Source organism: Lissotriton vulgaris, chromosome 3_1, assembly GCF_964263255.1.
Source record: "Lissotriton vulgaris chromosome 3_1, aLisVul1.2, whole genome shotgun sequence".
Taxonomy (NCBI): Eukaryota; Metazoa; Chordata; class Amphibia; order Caudata; family Salamandridae; genus Lissotriton; species Lissotriton vulgaris.
The window spans coordinates 1,933,560,912-1,933,582,941 of record NC_141689.1 but is presented as its reverse complement, the minus strand read 5'-3'; the positions used below and the strand labels follow the sequence as shown (position 1 = coordinate 1,933,582,941).

The following is a 22,030-nucleotide window of genomic DNA, read 5'->3' as shown; positions in this document are numbered from 1 at the left end:
GGATGTGCCAGGGCTGGTGATGGCAGATGCTACTAGTGGGCCTGCAGCACTGATTGTGCCACCCACATGAGTAGCCCTAAAATGGTGTCTCCGGCCTGCCACCGCAGTGCCTGTGTGCAGTCAGTGAACTGCCATGTCCTCCTGGCCAGAGCTGAGCTCGTCATGGGCATCGAAGGGGCTAATAACACATCTTTTAGGAAAGGTTGTTTTTTTAAATTCTGTGTTTGAGAACAGTACTTTTGGAAAGTGGCTGTTCTCTTGTCTAACCTTTCTGTGTGCCAGGGCCTGCTTGTGGATTGACTGTCTGGTTTGAGGGGGACAGGGGCTGGGGAGCCCCCAGGAGGTTGTCTGAGTCAGCCGTGTTTGAATGACTGCATCTGCAACTAGAGTGGTGGGAGGAGATAGCACCTGGGAGTGAATAGGGCTGTGCCTGCCTGCCACAATGCTGGCTCCACCTCCTGCTGGGCTGCTGTCACCTCTGCCCCTCATACTGAAAGGAAGGAAGAAGCCATGAAGCCCAAGTGCTCCAGCAACACCCAGAACTGGTTTAGACCGGGCTCAGGGCCCACTTGCACAAATACTTCAAAGACTTTTAGGGGTATAAGAGAAGGACCCCTGACAACAGATTTTCAGATTCTACAATCAAGAGGAACCTCTGCCAGAAGAAGGACCGCTGAAGGAACTAAAGGAAGACTGCCTTGCTGTGTGCTCCAAGGGCTGACCTGTTCTGCTGTTCAACTGAAGGAGAGAAGAAGAAGGGCTTTGCTGTGTGCTGTGCCCCTACCTGCTTGAACTACCAAGACTTTGCTGTGTGCTGTGTCTCTGCAAGAATCTCCAAGGGCCTGAGAAGAGCTGGCCTCCTGTCCTGGAACCCAGGGTTAAAAGGTTCCCTAGAAACTGAACTAAGCTGCAAAGATCGTGCTGTGTTGGCCTGGAGCATGAGTTTGTCAACTGCTGCTTGTGGGTTTAGATCGGTGTGCTCATCGGCACGCGGTTTGCGAGGGTCGGAGGTCCGAGGTGCCTCCCCTCGTGAATTCTGCCCTAAACAACATCTGTGACCGTGAGGGCGGCCTTGCCGTGATCAGCTCCCTCAAAAACCTTGGTGCCGCTGAAGTTTTCCGCTACCAGGGGCCGTAAATCACCCCGCGATCTCGCCGTACCTTGCCGGCGCTACAGAGGCCAAGATCGAACCCGCTGCTCTCCCATTGGTCGAGACAGTCGAGCCCCTTCACTAACGCCGCGCTGGGATTGGTCCCAGCGCCGCTGCGTCATCACCGAGCCGCGCAGCCATTGGTTTGAGGCTAGCGCGTCACTAAGGGCTCGTCCCGGGAGCCGCACTGCCATTGGCTGACTCCCGGGTGTCTGCAGAGGCTCGCCGTGAGGGCCGCGACCGGATTGGCCCGCGTCATCTAAGCATCCCTGGAAGCCGCCGAGAGCCATGACAAGAGAAGAACCTTCGGGAGATCTGCGCCTGAGTCATCTGCGTGACCCGTCCCCGCCGAGGGAGCAGCGAGTGTGTTCAGCGCCCCCGGCCTGCCGTCCCAGAAGAGAAGTGCCGCACTAGCTCCCCGCCGCTCGTTGGATTGTCGAGAGCGGACGGGAACGCTGACGGGACCAGCCGGGGCTGTTCCTGGGGCTCCTCCCACGCTGAGGCTGCAGTGGGGAGCACAATGGTGAGGAGAACTTGATAAAATACTGCTAGAGTTAGCAAAGAGCTGACTTTGGCCCTACAGCCCTGCTGTGTTACTCCTGTGATAGTTTTGGAGACTTGAGACTGTTTCTAAGTAAAGAACTTCCTAGCAAGTGCAACCATTAAGATTAAGTGCAATCATCCTGTAAGTGACCGTTTTTCCTGCTAAGCTAGATAAAGATATATTTTCATATACCTACCTGTGTGGCCTACATTTGTGGAGTACTTGGAGATCATTGTATATGTTGAGTGCAACTATTAACACATTGCCTTGGGGGTAAGCCTGTCTGCTCGTGCCAAGCTACCTAGGGGGTGAGCAGGGGTTATCTACAGTGTGTATCCCTTCACCCTGACTAGAAGCAAGGGTCCCTACTTGGTCAAAGGTACTTACCTCTGCCAATTAGAAACCCCCAGTTCTAACATCCGCCTTATAAGAATGTTGAAGTAACAATAACGTGATCAATGCGGGACATCCAACACTGTTTTCCTGTTTGTGAACACAATGAAAGGCATGGGTGTTACAAACAGAAAAAGCAAAATGATTTCCACATGCTGGGTGGTAGCAGATACCATTGCGTGGAAATTAGGCAACGTTTTGTGAGAAAACTCAGTATCAGGATATTGCTTTTTTGTTGCGCATAAACAAATCTAGGCATTAGTGCTTCTGCGGTAAACCCAGACAAATGGGGAACTTTAACTATTGTAGGCTGGTTTCCACTTGTCTTTGGACAATGAGTCTTTACTGCCTCAGCAATTTCGTGGCCTGTCAGTCAAACTTTTAAATGAGGCTCTCATGTAAAATTACTCTTAACATCGGGCACAGTGGGTGGGTGGTCCTTGAAGTAGCCCGGAAGTGAGCCAAGCAAAAAGTTATAAAGAAACTCTTTGTAATTAACAGAAGAGACACAGTCTTAAAACACTGCCAAAGCCTTGTCAGTGTGATACAACACAGGATATATCACCTCAGAACTATGTGTCAGAAACAGAACTCTACTGGCATGACAGTCAAGGCTTTAAGCGATACTGGTGCATCATTGAGTGTTATGAGTCTTGACCAGTAAAATCAACTTAAACTCTGCAGCTGGCAGGCTTGATCGGCATGATCGTACAACACGAAAAAAGAGATGACCCGACCAACAGAGGGTGAAGGGTCTCTATTATGGTGTTATACCATGAAAGACCTAGTATTAGTGTTCTTTGCGTGCTCCATACACCACCTACAAGTGGAAAACATTCTAAAGCAGTTTCCCTGCCTATTCTAAGGCCTTGGATGTTTCAAGGGGGACTCAATCAAATGACATGTTGACAAAATAGTCAATCCTACAGCACTCTGGAAATGGAGGGTGCCTTTTCACCGATGGCCCCTTGTTTATCAAGAGTTGAAAGAGCTGGAATGTATGGCTGTAGTTGAGAGGCTGTTGGGTCCTACTCCATAGGTGTCACCCAGGATCATTATGGGAAACCCTAGCAGCCTGGAGCAATCCGACTCTGCATTGACACACGCATCACTGACAAGGTGATCAAAAGAGAACCGCAAAAAACCCTAACCCTAGACAACATTATAGACAACCTAAATGGGGCCCAGTGTTTCTCAAAATTAGATCTGAAAGCGGGGCACCGCACATGTTGTTCGATACAGAGAGTCGTACATACGACCTTCTCAGCTCCTCTCTTAGTAGATATGAAAGTCTAAACTTCAGAATATCATCAGCAGCCGAAGTGTTTAAAAACACCATAAGGAAAGACCCTCCCAGGGCCCTGAACAATAGCAACAATATTCTGATTTATTCATCCACACTAGAGGAAAATTATCAATGCCTGCTGGCCACGTTACACTAAACAGAGACAAATGTTTGTTCCTCAAACCACCCCAAAAATATTTCTGGTATGTGTTCTCAGAGGAAGGACTAAAAGTAGACCTGAAGCCATCTACAGACCCCCACCTTGCAGAGGGCCTCAGAGATGTGTAGTTTCTCCAGCATGGCAATATACTGTAGCCGGTTCATCCCGAACCTGGAAACCATCTCAGGGCTAAAAATGGATTTGAATGAAAAATCACTGCCAAATGGGATTGGGGCTCCAAAGAAAAAGCTGCTTTTGAAAGTATCAAACAAGCTTTGCTGCACAACACTGCTATGTTCATACCAGTCCCGTGGTGCTGCTTGCAGATTTTACACAAAGAGAGGGAACCGGGGATGTGGGTACCAATCTCCTTCGCAAGCCGAGTCTTGATGGGAACAGAAATGCATTACGCCCAGATTGGGAGGGAAGCCCTGACGAAAAAGTGGGGGTGCTAACCACTTTCATTCATATCTCAGTGGCTGCAAGTTCAAAGAGATAACGGACCACAAACTGCTGGTTAGCCTGCCACTGAAGACTGAAAGGTGGGCTGTACAACTGCAACAGTACTGGCTCACAGTGGTTTATCGACCAGGGATAGGGAATCCGGCCAAACTTCTGTAATTACATCCCTATGGGCAAGGGACTGAGCAGACCATCGGGGATGAAGACACCAAGGAGTATGTATGCATGGTGGCCGAAGCCACGTGCCCGAAGGCGATTACCCTAGAGGAGATCAAAGTAGCAACCCAAAGAGTGTCAGGGCACATAGGAGCAGAGTACACTGACAGCTAGTAACGAAGCTGCAGTGTGAGGAAAGACTTGATTTACCTTCACTCCTCAAGTTTCTGATGCACCACACACAGGTGAGCTTGCCGTTGGGAAGAACAGGATATAGTCGGAGGATGCCTTTGTGAAGACGCCGATTATTTTGTGAATGTTGGCGTTGGTCTGAAAAGAGGACGCGGTCTGGTAAGCGTGCTTCACGCACCAATCTTGATTTTGTTCAGGCTCATGCGGAGGAGGTATTGGATTTATTTTATTTACGTAATTACATAATTACTTTGCAGATTGCAAAGACTTATACCAAGGAGGTATTGTTCGCCCCACCTAGGAGTAAGTAGTGGGTATCTTCATTTCGAGCTTAACAGGCATGACAATCAGTATGGCCCATTAAAGCTATTTGATTTGCATTGCATTTAGGTCGCATTTTGTGTTCTTTCAGGAAAGAGTGGAATTCTTACTCTGGACTATTGCTGTAGCTCTTTCTCTGCATCAAGGACCTATCTCGTTACTTGGAATTTGGACCCACTGGTCATTCAGCCAAGACTGGTGTTCTTATCTCAGGAGGTTCTATTTCGTGTGTTTCTTACAGGGGAGGTCAGTTGGGGGTGTCCAGGAAAGAACAGTTGAACGCTGTCGAGTTACATACTCTTGTTTATATGGATAGTCACGCACCAATCTTCATTCCGTGGGGAAGCTGCTTGCCTTTTGTGTATTGTCAAAGAGACTATTAGAATTTACTAATGTACATTGTTCTTTCTATAGAATAGTAAACATGTTGATATCCTTTATTCACCCTCTAATCTCTCCTGGTGTAGGGCAACTTATTTTTCTTTACAGGTATTTCATGAACACATTCCTTAATGTATACATTACCATATCAAATGTTTAGAGGGATAACATATTAAGTACTGTTGCTTGTCATTCTCAGGTGTCCTTCCCTGCAGTTCCTACCCTTTCCATCCCCTGTTTGACCATCCCAACAGTCTGAGTTGATGTAGGTATCCGGACTTTGGGCTGTCGAGAGGTGGACCCCTCTGAGCATCGGCACAACCCTGAGGATATCACAGTGATTGTGACAAAGAGAGGGTTCTTCCAGAAGCCTATTAAGATGTTAATCCTAGGAGAGTGGAAGATGTTCCTGCACATCGCCAACCAGTAGGTGCAGGCAGACAAGAACATCCTGACAGAGCAGGGAGATAGTGACCAGAAACATGTCATGGTTCAACAAATTACAGCCCAATCCGAGCTGGACAGTGAGTAAGGAGAAGAAGACTTTTAGGCTAGCTTTGAGTCCCAAGGGGGCTAGACTCAGGAAGCCAGAGAAGATGCAGCGGTAAGCTCCGAGAAAATGAACCACCACCACCTGCCAAACTTTGGGCCAAAGGGACAATTCCCCACCATCCGATGAAGCCGCATTAACACAAGCTTCCCAAGTGGGGATGGTCGAAAGATTGACAAGGAGCTAATGATACGATATGTGACTCAACCCTACTCCTAGCCAGAAGCTCAGATACATTTTATGTTCCTTGAGATCCAAGCTTGGCCAGCAACGATCTGATGTGAGAATGGATGAAATGGGCCATACCGACTCTAAGAAATAAGCATGACTGAAGCATTCACCCCTATGGCACGGTGACTGAGGGAATAAATAAAGGGGACATTGGCTGCTTGAAGTCCATTCATTGAAGGAAATGGTCGTGCATTCAAAAAATATGTTTAAAAAAAATGTTTTTGGGGGTGTTGGCAGCACTGACACACCCATTTTTTTGTTATCAGATTTTATTCATTTTCATCTTGTCAATTAGTAGCAGTACATTTCAACAGGACCTTCTCATCTTAACTTAAGCAGTGGGTTCAACAAGCTCAGTTGCATCTATACAGTCCTTCTCCCTGCTTCCCGCCCCTTATAGCTGTTACCGCAAGGGCAACCACGCCCCATATTCCGAACAACTCCTGCAACTTTACATTCAATGTCTTTATATCCGAGATCAGCTTCTCGGTTGTCTGTTCTCATATACACACAAATCTAACTAAACAACTAATAAGTGAACAAACCCCTCTCCCTCCCCATCCCCATCCCCCAGCCCCCAGACATGTCGCTCTATCATGTGATTCTCAATGGGTTTCAGTATGAGGTCATAAATGGCATCAAGGTGCATTATTCTAGTAGCAGGGTGCTCGCAGAAAGGAAGCCACTATACAGTACACATGCATGCTAACCCCCAGCAGCTTGGTTAGGTAAGGCCTCGATTCAATCTCTACTCATACATCCGCCTACTCTGGGCAGCACTAACACACCCATATAGCCTAAAGTAAGCAAGGGCTCACAAACCAATCCTTCATCCAAACATTCAAGGACTGGAGCTGGAATAGAAAATCATCCCCTCTGAATATTTGGGGCAAATCCTTTGCCTCTCCTCTGAGTTTTAGGGAAAGCATAGAAATATAGGCCATTTCGGGCGATATGAATAGACAGATCAGCTTGTATGGTTAGAACACTGGCCATTTAATTGTACCTTTCATAGTCTTTGTGAACCATAATCCTACATACTTTATTTTAGCAGGTTGCCACACGAAATTGACAGAGTCAAAGAGTTGTTTGTTAAACAATATAATCACAAAATGGAATCTGTTATTTCTTTCCTGGTGGGTAGATTGGATTCTATCAAGCTTATATTAACTTCCATTATATTATACACCATCTCAATGATCCCACTTCATATCCCAATTTTATATATAAAGAATAGATTTCTTTTCTCTCAAAATTCCTATGGAAGTGTAAACAATCCCAAACAGATGTATCAACCTTAAAGAAGAATAAATCGGTAGGTGGTCTCAACTTCCCTAATTTTAAACAATATCATCATGCTTTCTTCTTAGAACAGTCAGCTTATTGGTTTAACTCCACTCACACTTTCCATGTTCCTTTATGGCTTTCTTTAGATAAATTCCTAGTGGCACCATCAGATTTTCCAGAAGTGTTGTCTTTCACAACACATATTTCCCAACTATGCATTCCTGTTATTGCACACTCACATCACATTTTGTCATCTCTTCTTTCCTTGAGAGATAGCGGTCTCCACTGGATAGCTCAACTCTTTAATAACAGGCAGATCTTAATATTTTTCGGAACTTCTGAACACATTTTTTCTACCCTCTTCATACCGAAAGCAATTCAAACTCTTCACACATATCTAATGACCCTTTAACCAAATATGTCCCAAAACTTTATTCCCTCCCCTGACTCAGCTGGATTGCTTAAACTATTAAACACTAATCCTAAAGCCTATACTGTTTACTAACATTAAACTTTCCTAAGGATAGATCAATATCTAAAACTGAATTGAGATGGGAGGCAGACTGATTGGAATGTTGGCCTGTCAGTTTGTGAGACAAAATTTGGACTAATACATACAAATCCACTGGAGCTGACAATACTTTACAATCCTTTTTTATCACCAATTAATATTTACTTTTGAACCATTTTTCTTCTGACTCAAACCCATCTTTTTGGTCCTGTGATTATTCATATGTTGATTTAATACATATGCTCTTCAAATGTACTTCTATTTATAGTTTCTGGAAACGAGTATGGTACCAGATTAAGATGATTTGTGCCCCAATCTGGTCCAAGCTTTTGCAAGGCCATAAATTGGTGGATTTGATATTGTCTGTTGATTTTCATCTAATAACATCTGTTAGAAGGTGATTCTGACACTATGGGCCGCCCGGATTTTTCACTTTTTGAACACCTAATTGTTGAGCTTTTACTGAGGGGGAGCCTCATAAATTGGGTCTCACCCACAGTGAATTTAGGATGAAAAAGACTGCATGGGGATTTTACTGGTGTCCCCCTGGCTTGACCAGGCCACTGCGCCGTAGCCAGAGTAAGGGACACCGGACTGGTTACATGCAGACACAGGGGTACATGCTTGTGCACACATGTAGGGGCTGCGCAGGGGAGATTCCTAGCGTGCCCAGTCCAGGAGCAGCTACAGAGTGAATAGTGTGACAGGACTTATGCAGAATTGGGTGGTGACATGGAATAGGCCTTATACACTGGGAAGGTACATGCCAGGGAAAGTTAGTGTGTTTTACTGTTTTTCACTTCATTATTCCCCTACGGGGATGTGGAGCCCATGGGCTAGATTAAGCTGCATAAGACCTACAGATTCCAGACACGCACTAACGTCCACTCTAGTGGATGTGAAAAGAAGTATTCTGCAGAGCCCAAAGTCATATTTGTACTGCTTTTTGGTCATCAAGAAATGTCACATTTCTCTGAGTCAGTCATAACCAGACCCTGGCTGAGGGCTGACCTCAGCAGGATGGATTGATAACCTTTCCTCAACAAGCTAAGGCCTACTTTCCATGAAGAGAAGATGGGTGGGGCTACAGGCTCATCCACCAGCAGCTATCACTGGGTGCCCGGCACCAGGCTGCACCAAGGAGGGAAGACAGAGACGGGGGAAGGGGCTTTATCAGAGACCATGTGGCCAGAGACCCTGAACTACGCCATTTTGAACAAACTCAGAGGCTGGACAAGGAGAGAGCATGGACAGGGAAGTGATGTGTTGATGTTTGATAGGACCAACAGAGACTTCCTGCCATCCCCCTACGCAACTTTTAAAAAGTGCTTGCACAGGAAGATAAGGTCTCTCTGGGGTGTGGTCTGCTGAGGCGGAAGGTGCTGGAGCCTGGCAATGGGCAGTTGGAAGGAGGAACCCCCTGACTGCCCCCCAGGGCCCTAACAGAACCAGAAGAAGAGCCCAGGACCGGTGCACAGAAGCAGGGGCCTGTGCGCAGGGAGAAGAGAGGCCCAGGAGGAGAGCCAGGTGAAAGGATGGCGCAGGGAGCCTGTGAAGACGGCTCCCTGCAGAATGAACCCTATTGGAGACCACGAGGGTGAAGCAGAGTGCTCCCAGTGGCTGGGGGGTGCCACCAGGAGCAGGAAGATGCGAAAATGAGACAGATCAGAGATATAGCCACCGGAAGGTAGGTGACCTTTGACCCCTAAGAAGACTGATGACGAAGCACGTGGGGCTCCGCCGCCAGTCTCAGAGATGCCCCTGTGGTGGGTCAGGTACCGGGGGCTGCCCCCAAACAAACTAAAGCCAGGGTGCGCTGGGGTGCGCCATTGCGTACCCCGTGAAGGTGCCCAGCGGGGTGCCAGGAGCTCACCCTGGCCCCCGCTGAAAACTGAGCCGGGGAGCCAAGAGTTGCAGGGGGAGGGGCCCGGGATCCCAACTCCGGGCCCCGTGCAGTGAGGAGGAGGTGGGGAGCACCATCACGCCCCACAATGAAGCCAAGCCGGGGTCACCTTTGCGCCCCCATGAAGGTGGCCCAGGGCCCCATCCCCGGGCCCCAAAGAAGATGAAGTGGCAGCCACGGGGTGCTAGGAGCCCACCCTGGCCCCCGCTGAAGAAAAGCAGTCCAAGCCGGGCGGGCACCATCACGCCCCACATGAAGGTGGCCGCAGGGCCAGGGAGCCCATCTCTGGGCCCCCGAAGTGCGGAGTGGGGATTGGGAAGTGCCGTTGCACTCCCCTGCAGCCAACGCAAGCCTCGGTGTCTGCCCGCCGGAGCGGGCAGACCAGACCTGTAGCTCTGGCTCCCGTGGCAGCACGCGAGGGTGCTGGCCGGGTGGGGAGTTGGCAGGGACAGCCGGGGTGGGCTCCCCCGAACGTGCCAACATGCGGGGGTTCCGGGTGGGACCGGGACGCCAAAAGGTACTGGGAAAGGTGCGAGGGGCTCGGGTCAGACCCGGGCCCCCGAAAAATGGAAAGAGCAGCCGGGGGTGTGCTCCCCGAGCCAAAGTACTCATCTGGGGATCCGGGTGGGACCGGACCCTCCAACGAGAGGAGGCAAAGGCCGGAGGCCCACATTGTGGCTCTCCCCGAAGCAGCGGGAGAGCCGTTGTTATAATATTCATAAAGAGGAGTTGAAGCGCCCCATAATACCTTGCAAGGTAAGTGGGGGATTCGTTGTTTTGGTTCTTGGTGGCCCCCCAGAGGAAGGGGGTCACCCTCAATTGTGAAAAGGTGCTGCAGGAGCTGCTGGAGAAGAGCAGTCCCCCCCCCTCACGAAGAGACGTCCCTCCCTAAGTTTCCTGGTGATTTGAAAGGAATAACCCCTCAAGGGCTTAGCCAGCATTTAACACTTTCTGTGCTGGAACTTTTGTTCTACAGCCGAGGGTGTTTTGAGAAGTGCATCGTGGAGTGAAGGGCTGCGTTGGGGATGTCTGGAGAAGGGCATCCCCTGGAGGTGAAGAGGTGTAATTGCACCGAAATGCATTTACTAGGGGGTATTTCTTTTAGAGGGACTGAGGTTCATGTGTTTAAGGTGAGGTACATGATAAAGATGATGTCATAAGCAAAGTGGGGTTATGTTGTCAGACATTTCAGCTAGGGTGTCTAGCTGTATATGCGTAATACTGTGATTTCATCTGTGATGCCTTTAGGGGCTGTAATCGCAATACATTCTAATGATCACCAATGTGATGAGTACTGTCATTCTAATGTGATGCTTAAACAGGTAGTCTTACTGCTGCACTTAGGTGAAGAACCCAGACTGCTAGCCCTTAAGGTGTAGAGGTGCATACTTCATGGTCAGTAGGAAATGCTCAGTCAGGGTTGTGTGTCACCAAGGCAGTGTTATCTATTTTTAAATGCAGGTTGAGATAATGGGTGGGGGGAGGTTGCCCCTGGGATGGTGCCAGTGCGCAGGGCCCTCGCTCCAGGTTATGTTCAATTAACTGCATTGGGGGCAAGATGATGTGCATACATGGGAGTGGTGGTACTAGACCCCTCCCTCCCCCCCCCCCCCGGGAGGGGTGAAGATGTTATGCAATTTCGCAAATTCCAACAGCTTATGTATGTTTGTAAATTGATGCATAGTATTGTGTAGTGGGTGTGTTTAATAAATGTACTCTTACTTTTATAAATCAAAGTACAGACTGGACAATCAATTTTTGAGTGTTATTTGTGCACACCTGCAAATGGTGATTACTAGCCCACACCACCTCCCTTGAGTAAGCCTCAGACTACTCTGCAACGCTACCCTCTGAGAGTCAGGTTCTACAATTGGGTGTTTGATTCCCAGTGAAGGACAAATGTAGGCATGTGTGCAGGCCTCACAGATGCTGCCTCATTTTCCAACAACATCTAATTGGAAAAATACGTTGGATGTCACTTTTAAGTCCTGGTGGTATGCCTTATGTTTTAATCATAGACTTGATACTAACTATGTTTCTCCCATTTCTTTGGCTATAAAAAGAGAATTACTAAGGCTTCCAATTACTAAATTTCTATCTAAATCTACTTCCCTGGCCAGTGGGAATATCTTGACTCCTGACGAGGTCCAGAAGCCTCCTTAAATTGACATACACAATACCTTTATGTCTTTATTTTTATATTTTGTTTTTAAAATATATAATTATGAATTGTCCAAGGTTTATCTTTAGTCTTTGTACAAATTTACCAGATAACATATTTTGCATTGATTTCCCTTCCCTCTCCAAACCTCTCCTCCCCTTGTATCACCCTTTTACTATTATATTTCATTCATAATTTCCTACAGCAGACTTACATTTCTCATTGTATGCTCATATTTTAAATAGTGGTTTATTCTGCATCATTGTTACTCTACCTTTTTTGGTATTTGCTGTTGAGTGTTTTAACCCCTCGCATGCGTCGTACGGCCCGTCCGACGCCACAGTGGGAGTGTGCGTCGGACGGCTGGGAGCCGTCCGATCTGCGCACGTGTGGAATTTTGCTCCACCGCAGCGAAATTCCGGCCGCACCCAAGGGGTTAAATAAACTCAAAGTTAAAAATAAAAAAAGAACACTGCCCATCTTACAATCAGCATCGTTTATAAATAACTGCAATAGCAACAGTCACATCAGATAGCCAGATGCATGATAAATAATTCTTCCCCTATTCCATCTAAAATGTTTTTCAATTCTTTTTAACAGGCTGGTGCAGTTTTTGCAGCACAGGAATCATGTGAAATAAAAAAAACAACTCAACATTCACTTGGTCTGTGTTGTACAATGTGGGCTACCCAAAAACATTGTTCAAAAGAAGAAACATTAGAAATATCATGTCAAAAACTGCCTGTTGGTAGGCAACTACTTACATGGAATGCACTGTGAAGCCTGTATGCAAAATAGGCGGCTTTGTCACGGACGCACATAACTGTGGGAAACACAAATAATAAAGGACATAGTGGTAGTACATATGAAGCAAATATTGTTTCCACTTTTTATGATTATGTGAGGCATTTCTTTTTTTTTTATCGAAACAACAATTTGCCACTCATGATAAGATATTTAACATCACAATAATACGAGATGGTGGATAATGCACATTTATCATACAGTAGTTACTTTGCCTCAGTCCCCCCCCCACTCTCTCCTCTCAACCATCCGGCTATACTGCTTCTTGGTCTTGTCTAAATCTCTCAACCGGTCTGCACAACATCCCTCATATTCGTTTCACTTCCCTCAAATCTTAACCTTTTTGTGGGCAGCCTCTATTCTCATAGACCGCTCTCTCTGCAAGCATACACTAGTCCATATCAGCCTTTCACTCACTCAAAGTTGGGCCGACACTGCCTTCCACCTTTGCGCGATGATACGCTTTGCAACCATAAATTCAAGTGTTACTCATGAACACTCGCTGTTGGTGTGGTCTGAGTCCCGCATATATTCAGCAGACACTATCTCGGTGACTTGGTCTCCTCCACCCTTTATACGTCTCTCATGTTCACCAGTATTGCCACACAGTACTCCTGAAGAGGTTGGAAATCCCATATCATGTGGAAGAAAGTACCATCCCATATATCCCCTAGGGCAGAGTGGTGAGTCCATTATTCCCATCCTCACCAGGGGGCCTCTTGGGACGACCAAACAGCCAGGCACACCTTCCATCTTCCCCACCAGACTTGCTTTACACAGCTTGGTGAGGAACATGCAAAGCCTCCCAGTCCCCATTTGAGTGTGGTGATTGGCTATGGGGAACCTGGGAGCCCGGGAGCTTTCTGCTGCTTACTACTGCCGACAAGAACTAAGATGGTACTCAAAGGACAGGGATGTTGTCATTTATTCAACAACAACATGTTTAACGATTTAAAGCAATATTTGTAATCATTTATAGATGAAAACGAGAAATCGAAAAATTGGAAAGGGCCCCAAGGGGGGGAAAAAGGGGGGAAGGGGGGTGTGCTCAAAGGTTGTGTAAAAGGTTATAAAGATAGTACACAGATTTAAACATACTGTACATATACACAATCAACAAGGAATTGCAAATTATTCCAAAAAACCAAAACGTCCTACATCAATTAAGGCAAGTGTTGGGCAAATTTAGCAGAAAAGTGGGGCATTCTACGGTCACGTGTACAAATCAATCGAGTACTGGAAATGTGCCGGATGTCCCAAGGTAAAGAGGTGTCGACGTTTCGACCCCTATTTCTAGGATCAGTTTATTCCTTTGCCGGGGTCTTCATCAGGACCGTTGTAGTAGGGAAAGGGACGAGGAGGGGCCATCCTATCTGTGGTTCACTAAAACAAGACACACTCTGGAAAATTCAAATGTGTGGGCTGCCTGTTTCAGACAAATATACTGCTGGGCACGTCTAAATAAACGTCTCAGTGTATTGAGCTGCACTGTTGTAGGGAGGCTTAGGCGCTGTGCTATATTCAATAAACTTAAACGGGTCCCTGCAGTGCCTAACGGACTGGGGAGCTGGATGATCGTATTGCAATTTCGCCGATCGGCTCCGTGTGATCGCGAAGGGAACTTCAAACGCGGACCGCGAGGCAGCAGAGCGTCTTGCTGCAATCGTATCCCCGTATACTGTCCACCACTAAGCGAAGCAGCTGGGCTTCTCGCGTTGGGAAGCCCAGCTGCTTCGCTTAGTGGTGGACAGTATACGGGGATACGATTGCAGCAAGACGCTCTGCTGCCTCGCGGTCCGCGTTTGAAGTTCCCTTCGCGATCACACGGAGCCGATCGGCGAAATTGCAATACGATCATCCAGCTCCCCAGTCCGTTAGGCACTGCAGGGACCCGTTTAAGTTTATTGAATATAGCACAGCGCCTAAGCCTCCCTACAACAGTGCAGCTCAATACACTGAGACGTTTATTTAGACGTGCCCAGCAGTATATTTGTCTGAAACAGGCAGCCCACACATTTGAATTTTCCAGAGTGTGTCTTGTTTTAGTGAACCACAGATAGGACGGCCCCTCCTAGTCCCTTTCCCTACTACAACGGTCCTGATGAAGACCCCGGCAAAGGAATAAACTGATCCTAGAAATAGGGGTCGAAACGTCGACACCTCTTTACCTTGGGACATCCGGCACATTTCCAGTACTCGATTGATTTGTACACGTGACCGTAGAATGCCCCACTTTTCTGCTAAATTTGCCCAACACTTGCCTTAATTGATGTAGGCCGTTTTGTTTTTTTGGAATAATTTGCAATTCCTTGTTGATTGTGTATATGTACAGTATGTTTAAATCTGTGTACTATCTTTATAACCTTTTACACAACCTTTGAGCACACCCCCCTTCCCCCCTTTTCCCCCCCCTTGGGGCCCTTTCCAATTTTTCGATTTCTCGTTTTCATCTATAAATGATTACAAATATTGCTTTAAATCGTTAAACATGTTGTTGTTGAATAAATGACAACATCCCTGTCCTTTGAGTACCATCTTAGTTCTTGTTTGAAATTTTTTATTGTTTGTGCAGAAATAATTTCCCTTCCACGGGGACCCCTCTATACATTTACTACTTGACGCCCAGGTCCCCGTGACTGCTTGGGTTCTACCCCCCCTTTATAATAGATGCTTACTACTGCCAGCAGAGACAGGAAGAAGGGGACAAAGGAGAGGCGGAAGCCGGTTGCCCCAGGTAAGTGTTTTTTTTATTTTAATTTTCTTTACGCCGCCCACCCAGTCCACCACTCCCGATTGGTAGCAGCCGCTACTGGATTCATGCAGTTATACATTTGTTTTTATTACCTCACTGTTGTATTTGGTGCGGAAGGCAGCCAACCGGTGGCTGCCTTCCACAGTATGTGCACGCAGTGTAACCATGACGACAGCAGAATTGCTGTTTTTCCTCATATGTGGCAAGCAGCATAATTCATTATTTAACTGTGTGCTTACTCTCTGGTTTCAAAATGAGCTTTGTCCTCCAATATTATTCGGAATACTAATTGGTGCTATTTAGTGCCTCTCTGTGGATAGCTTTGTGCACATACCAAATGCGGACTGTGAATATATTGAATTATTAACAGCAAGCCTCATATTGCTACCAAGCAATTCTCCTTGATGTTTGAAGCACTATGCAAGTACTCTCCTTGTATCATTGAGGCGCTATGTGGACAGACTTCGGTTGGTTCTTAAAAGATTTTATTTCCATAATAAGACAACAAACTATTGCTGCTCTGAGTTATCACTTTGACCGGGTTGGTGTCAGCTCTCAGTGGCTAGTTACAAGGATGTCAGCTTGAGGTAGCAATGAATTGCAATTTGCAACTTTTTTGATGAAAGTGATAGGTGTAATTGGGCGAAAATATTTATTGGGTGACGCAGGTATACATTTGTTTTACTGCACTGTTGTTGGAGCCGGTGTGGCAGCCTGCGGCGTTTTCTAAAGGGGCTGTAAGTTTGTTTTACCACACTGTTGTTGGAGTGGGAGATAAAAACACCCGTGGGTCGGGTGGGTGGTTGAACATGCGAAGAGTAAAAGCTTTTTCTGCCACATCATAATTCAGCAGGTGACTTTGCCGTGGTGCTGTATGGAGTATGTGCGGGAGAGTAAATGGCATATGGCATTTTGTTTGGCAATTTGCACTGACTTTTTTTTTTACAATTTTCATAATGTGCTCGTTCAATGATGCTTGATAACAAACTTGAAGTCCTTCCCCTGGCATCTAAAGAACTGGACCTGATCTCTCTCTTGTACCCGGGACAAAGGAGTGGATCCCAAGGGTCATAAGTCTGGCTGGCCTGCCCATCCTACTTATTACTCTTTACTAAACGGTATGCTGCAACCACCGTGCTCATGCTACTTAATTCTTGGGAACAGCAGTAGCCCTTCACCACTATGAGGGTAGCACTTTGTGACCCCTCCTGGTCTAACAAGACTGTAATCCATAAGACAGACCTAGGTCATAGCACACATGTATGATCAGTGACAAGCTACAAGAGGCCTTTCCTGCAGCTGACCAGTTCCAACTGAACCTCCCCTGGACCCTGCTAGTGGCTTCTGCTGGAGTGAGTCATGAGACCCAAGTTCTGTTCCTGAGGTTCTGGAAACCTGGGCTGTATCAAAGGGTACCCATCCTAGCATCCTGACAAACCAGGGACTTAGGAACTTTCCAGCTCTAAAGAACTCTGGAGGACTGGTACAAACCTGCCATTTGATCTGAGGAAGTTGCCTCGCTATGGCTGAAGACTCAGGTTTCCCCTGCTTGGAGCTTTTCCGCAGTAGCAAATGCGATTCCTTGGTACCTTGTGAAGAAGGGATCTTGCCTCATGGAGCCCTCTTCAGCTACAGCCTGAAGCCTTGCCCTGCTGGAGGGATTCCAGCTACAAAAAGCAAGACCACTGACTCATTGTCAGTGAAATTGCTCCCCCTCCCTCGCACCGCCACCATTAAGTAAGACCTGCCCCTGCACTCTTGAGTGTTTGGTGCTCGAGGCACTCCTCCACCTGCAGGTTCACCTGCGCCTCATCCCTGGTGGTCCAGTGGACCTCTATCTCTTTTCTCTCATCCGATTTTTCACTCATTTTCACTTGTTTTTCTACCCTCATTTTTATTCTCCTTTTTGCACTTATCCATTTCTGCTCTTTTTTAGAGTATTTCCACTTCCTTTCTTCCTCCTTTTCCCCTCCTTTCCCGCCTGCTCTCCCTGCCGTTGTTGCCCCGCGGCCCCTCCCCCCAGCATGACCAGCACGACCAATTCAGCTCCCCTCCCACTCCCGCCTCCCAGCTGTCTAGCCCTCCCCGACCCCTGCCTAATGTCGGCCGTACCTCTAACGAGCCAAAGGCGCGCCAAAGTCAAGCCCATCTGCGCCCATCCGCAACCCAACCTCGACCAGCGCAAGAACCCTGGACCTCCACACCGCCAACGCTACGACCCAGCACCACTCCACGCACTCAACCCAGGCCGCAACAACAACTGCACGCTAGCCTCACCAGCAGACACTCACGGACCCTTCAGGTGTCACCGCTGCCTACAAACCTACAGCACCGCAAGGAACATGGACCCAGCACAACCCAACCGCAAGAACACATCCGAACTGAAGACACTGCAATGCATCCTCCTCAATGTCCGATCCCTCTACAAACACACCACCAAAATCTGGGACCTCCTCGACAGCACCAACCCGGATGTAGCATTCTTCACCGAAACCTGGACCAACACCACCTCGGGACTGGACATCGCCACCCCCCAAGGATACAAGATCTCCAGGAAGGACCGCCCCACCCGCCCACCCGGGAAGAGGAATCGCCATCATCCACAAATCCACCCTCCGCCTGAGCATACCCCCGACAAGCACACAGACCTGATGGAACACCTTCACTTCAAGATACTAGTCAGCCCCACCGCCACCCTCTGAGGAACCCTCATCTACTGACCCCGCGGACCCTACGCCAACTCCATCACGGACATCATCTTCCAGCAGGACATTGCATCCACCAACTACACCCTGCTGGGAGACCTCAACTTCCACCTCGACACCCAACTGGACCCCAACACCGCATCCCTCCTGGACAACCTCCAGAATATTTGACTTTGCCAGATCATGACTGAGCCCACGCTCTCAGCAGGACACACCCTCGACCCCCTCTTCACTACAGGAAACTCCATCACCTTCAGCCACACTACCGAACTACCATGGACTGACTATCATTGCGTCCACTACACCTTCACAACACCCACCATCCACAGACACCAGCACCTGCTCCCACAAAGAAACTGGACCAAAATCACTGATGACCAGCTCACCTCCTCACTTAACAACTCCACCCCAACCATCGCAAAAAACGATGAACCCAACACCGCAGCCTGAACCCTGCATAGATGGATCTCGGACAACGCCAACATCATAGCACCCCTCAATAAAAACAACAATACCCGCACCAAGAAAGCCAGACGGTTTACCACCGAACTTCGAGAGTCCAGATGCACTTGCTGCCACTCCAAAAAGGCCTGGAGGAACACTAAATCCACAGAAGCCCACAACAGCTTCAGAGCCGTCACCAACGCCCACCACCAACTCATCAGAGAAACAAGGAAAAAAGCGATTGAATACAGAATCTCCACCCACGCGCACAACAGCAAGCAACTCTTCAACATCATCAAGGAGTTTGCCCAACCCACCAGCAAGTCTATTGACATCCCCCCTCACAAGACCCCTGCGACAAACTCAGCACTTTTTTTCCACCACAAAATCAAGAGCATCTATGACAACTTTGACAAAGACAACCAGCACACTGAACCCACACCAATCACCCCGACACCCAGAAACCAGAGATTAACAACTGGACAGCCCTCACCACACTGAAGACAAGGAATTCAATGCACTCAGGAGCACCCACAGACCCCTGCCCCACCACATCTTCAACAGAGCCGCCGACACCATCGCACCCATGCTCCGCCACACAATCAACCGATCCCTGGCGACCGCCTCATTCCCCGATGACTGGAAACACGCCCAGGTGAAGCCCCTCCTGAAGAACCCCACGGACCTCAAAAACTACTGACTCATCTCCCTGCTCCACTTCCCATTGAAAGTCATTAAGAAAGCCATCAACAGCCAACTCGCCACATTCATCAAAGAGCACAACATCCTCGACTCCTCCCAATCCAGCTTCAGAAAAAACCACAGTACTGAAAACGCCCTCCTCGCCGCAACAGACGACATTCGCACCCTACTGGACAAAGGTGGAACAGTAGCCCTCATCCTCCTCGACCCCTCAGCGGCGTTCTACACAGTCTCTCACTGCACCCTAATACGCAGACTTCACAACACAGGAGTCCAGGACAAGGCCCTCAACTGGATCCCCTCCTTCCTCTTCGGCAGAACGCAGCAGGTCATACTCCCCCCTTTCCTCTCAGACCCTACACCTACCACCTGCGGAGTTCCCTAGTGCTCCTCCCCCAGCCCGACACTCTTCAACGTCTACATGGTTCCACTCGCCCCCATCGTCAGGACCTATGGACTGAACATTGTGTCATACGCAGACAACACCCAACTCATCCTCTCCATATCCAGCTAACCCAAACACTGCCAGACACAACTTTCGAGAAGTCATGGAAGCCTTCGCCAAATGGATGAAAAACAGCTGCCTACAACTAAACACCAACAAAACAGACGTTCTCATCATGGGCCCAAACCCCGATGCCTGGAGCGACATCTGGTGGCCCCCCGCCCTCGGAATCCCGCCAACCCCCATGGACCACGCAAGCAACCTGGGAATCATCCTGGACTCCGGGCTGAAAATGGACCGCCAGAACCGCTCCGTCTCGTCCTCCTACTTCCACACCTTCCGCCACCTTCGTAAGACATTCAAATGTGTCCCCCTTGAACATAGAAAGATTATCACTCATGCTCTGGTTACCAGCAGACTCGACTACAGCAACGCACTCTACGCAGGAATAAACAAAAACCTCAACGCAAGCTACAGAAAATCCAGAACGCCGCTGCAATACTGGTCTTCAAACTGCCAAAACACTGCCACATCTCCCAGCACCTGTGCACACTCCACTGGCTCCCTGCCGAGGCGAGAATCACCTTCAAGATACTCACCCACGCACACAAGACCCTTCACAGAACAGGACCAACATACCTGAACACCCGACTCAAATTCCACACACCCCAAAGGACCCTATGATCAGCCCAGCTCTCCTACACCATGGTCCCCCGCACCAGAAAGATCAGATCGGGAGGCCGCTCCTTTCCCTTCCTCACGGCCAAAGCCTGGAACGCCCTCCCGCTTCACCTCAGACAGACAACATTGCTCCCCATCTTCGCAAGAAACCTCAAAACCTGGCTCTTCGACAGACCCCCTCCTTGATGGAATGGATCCTGCACCCTCCTTACCCCTAGAGCCTTGAGACCCCTACGGGTGAATAGCCGCACTTAACAAACTTCAGATTGATTGACAGTCGAAAAGTGACTAGGTCCAAATCTAGAAATCTTCATTGAGAAAAAAAGCCTAAAGAATCTGGCTGGTGAGGTAACTTTCTTGCGTTCAAAATTTGACTTTCTCCTACTCCATATTCCTCCACCTCCAAAACTTAATGGCTTCACTGGACTTCATTTGCTGGCTATATGACCTCATGGAGCCCTCCACGTCCACTGCCAACTGCCTTGCCATACTGAGGATTTTTTACTTCCAGTTCAGAGACTAAGGGGGTCATTATGATTGCGGATTTTCCGCATCCTCGGGGCCGGCGGAAGCCACCGCCGGCCCCAAGGATGCTGAAAATCCGCAGCGGACTGACCAAAGACCCACCGCCAGATTAGGATGGCTGGTGGGTCCTGGTTTCTGTCCGCAGCTTTTCCGCCGCGGTCGGATTACAACCGCGGCGGAAAAGCTCTAATATGGTGACGGTGTCTTCCAGACACTTTCCACCATATTAGGATGGCCAGTAAAGTATGCTTTTCCGCGGCGGGTTTTCCGCCGCGGAAAAGCATACGGAACTTCACTGCGGGGGCCCGTTGCGGGCCCCCTAGGTGAAGGAGGGGTGGGGGGTGCACATGGGGGGTACCTATGGTACCCCCCTGCATTTGCATGCAGAAAGCGGCAGGCACCGCGCGGTGCCTGCCTCTTTCTGCATGCAAATGCAATGCGTGCATTTTTAACATTGCCGCCGGTGCAGCTTGAAGCTGCACCCGCGGCAATGTTAAAAATAGAGGATGTGACCACCAGGGTGGCGGTCACATCCTAATTGCACAGGAGGGAACTCCGCATGCCATGCGGAGGTTCCCTCCTGCTCTGGGGTCGCGGACGGACGCAAGTCCGTCCGCGATCCTAATCGACCCCTTAATCCATAGGTTAAATCTCTGGCCTGGCCAAACCTAGTTTCTGTAGGTGGCCCGGGCCCCATCGCAGTCGGCTTTAAAATAGTGACTTGGTCCCAGTCTAATGCAGGAGTGGCTGGTAACATATAAAAGCAGTGGGGCGAGCAAAGTCCCCACCGCATTCCACAACACACATACATTAAAAAAGAATACATTTAAAAACACTTGCATGCATTAAATTTAACTTAAAAATAAAATTAATCCACTTACCTGTGCTGTGTCCTCTGTGTCTTCGCAGTCTATGGCTCCGACGGACTCCAGTGAAACCAATCCAGACGCTGCTCTCATGCTGCATGTCAGCAGCTCCTGGATTGGATGGAGTGTCCTGGCTGGACACTCCTTTAGGCCCTGTAGGCCTGTGCTTTGTCTCCGCCAAGCTGTCTAATACAGCTTGGTGGAGACCTGCAAAGTGCGCATGTCACTTTGGCTGGCTCAAGACAGCCGGCCAAACTGACTTGCGCACTTTGCAGTGTCAGGCAAGCACGTTACCAGTCCTCCGAACACCGGAGGACACTCCCCTCTGTCATCCCGGTTGCTCCTGGGCCGGCTTATGGCTGTGTTGGCTTTGTGAATAATAAAATGCCAATTATTAAATCATTTCATTGCCATTTTAT

General features: G+C 48.5%; 1 protein-coding gene across 2 annotated transcripts in view; it reads right to left on the bottom strand.

Moving 5' to 3' along the window:
- ANXA10 (annexin A10) overlaps positions 1-22,030 on the bottom strand; it is a 479,763-nt gene that overhangs the window by 97,015 nt on the left and 360,718 nt on the right. For both annotated transcript variants that reach the window (XM_086962400.1, XM_086962401.1), the window contains one exon: positions 12,452-12,510. In XM_086962400.1, the coding sequence (XP_086818526.1) occupies positions 12,452-12,510 (59 nt within the window). The remainder of the gene's footprint in view (positions 1-12,451; positions 12,511-22,030) is intronic.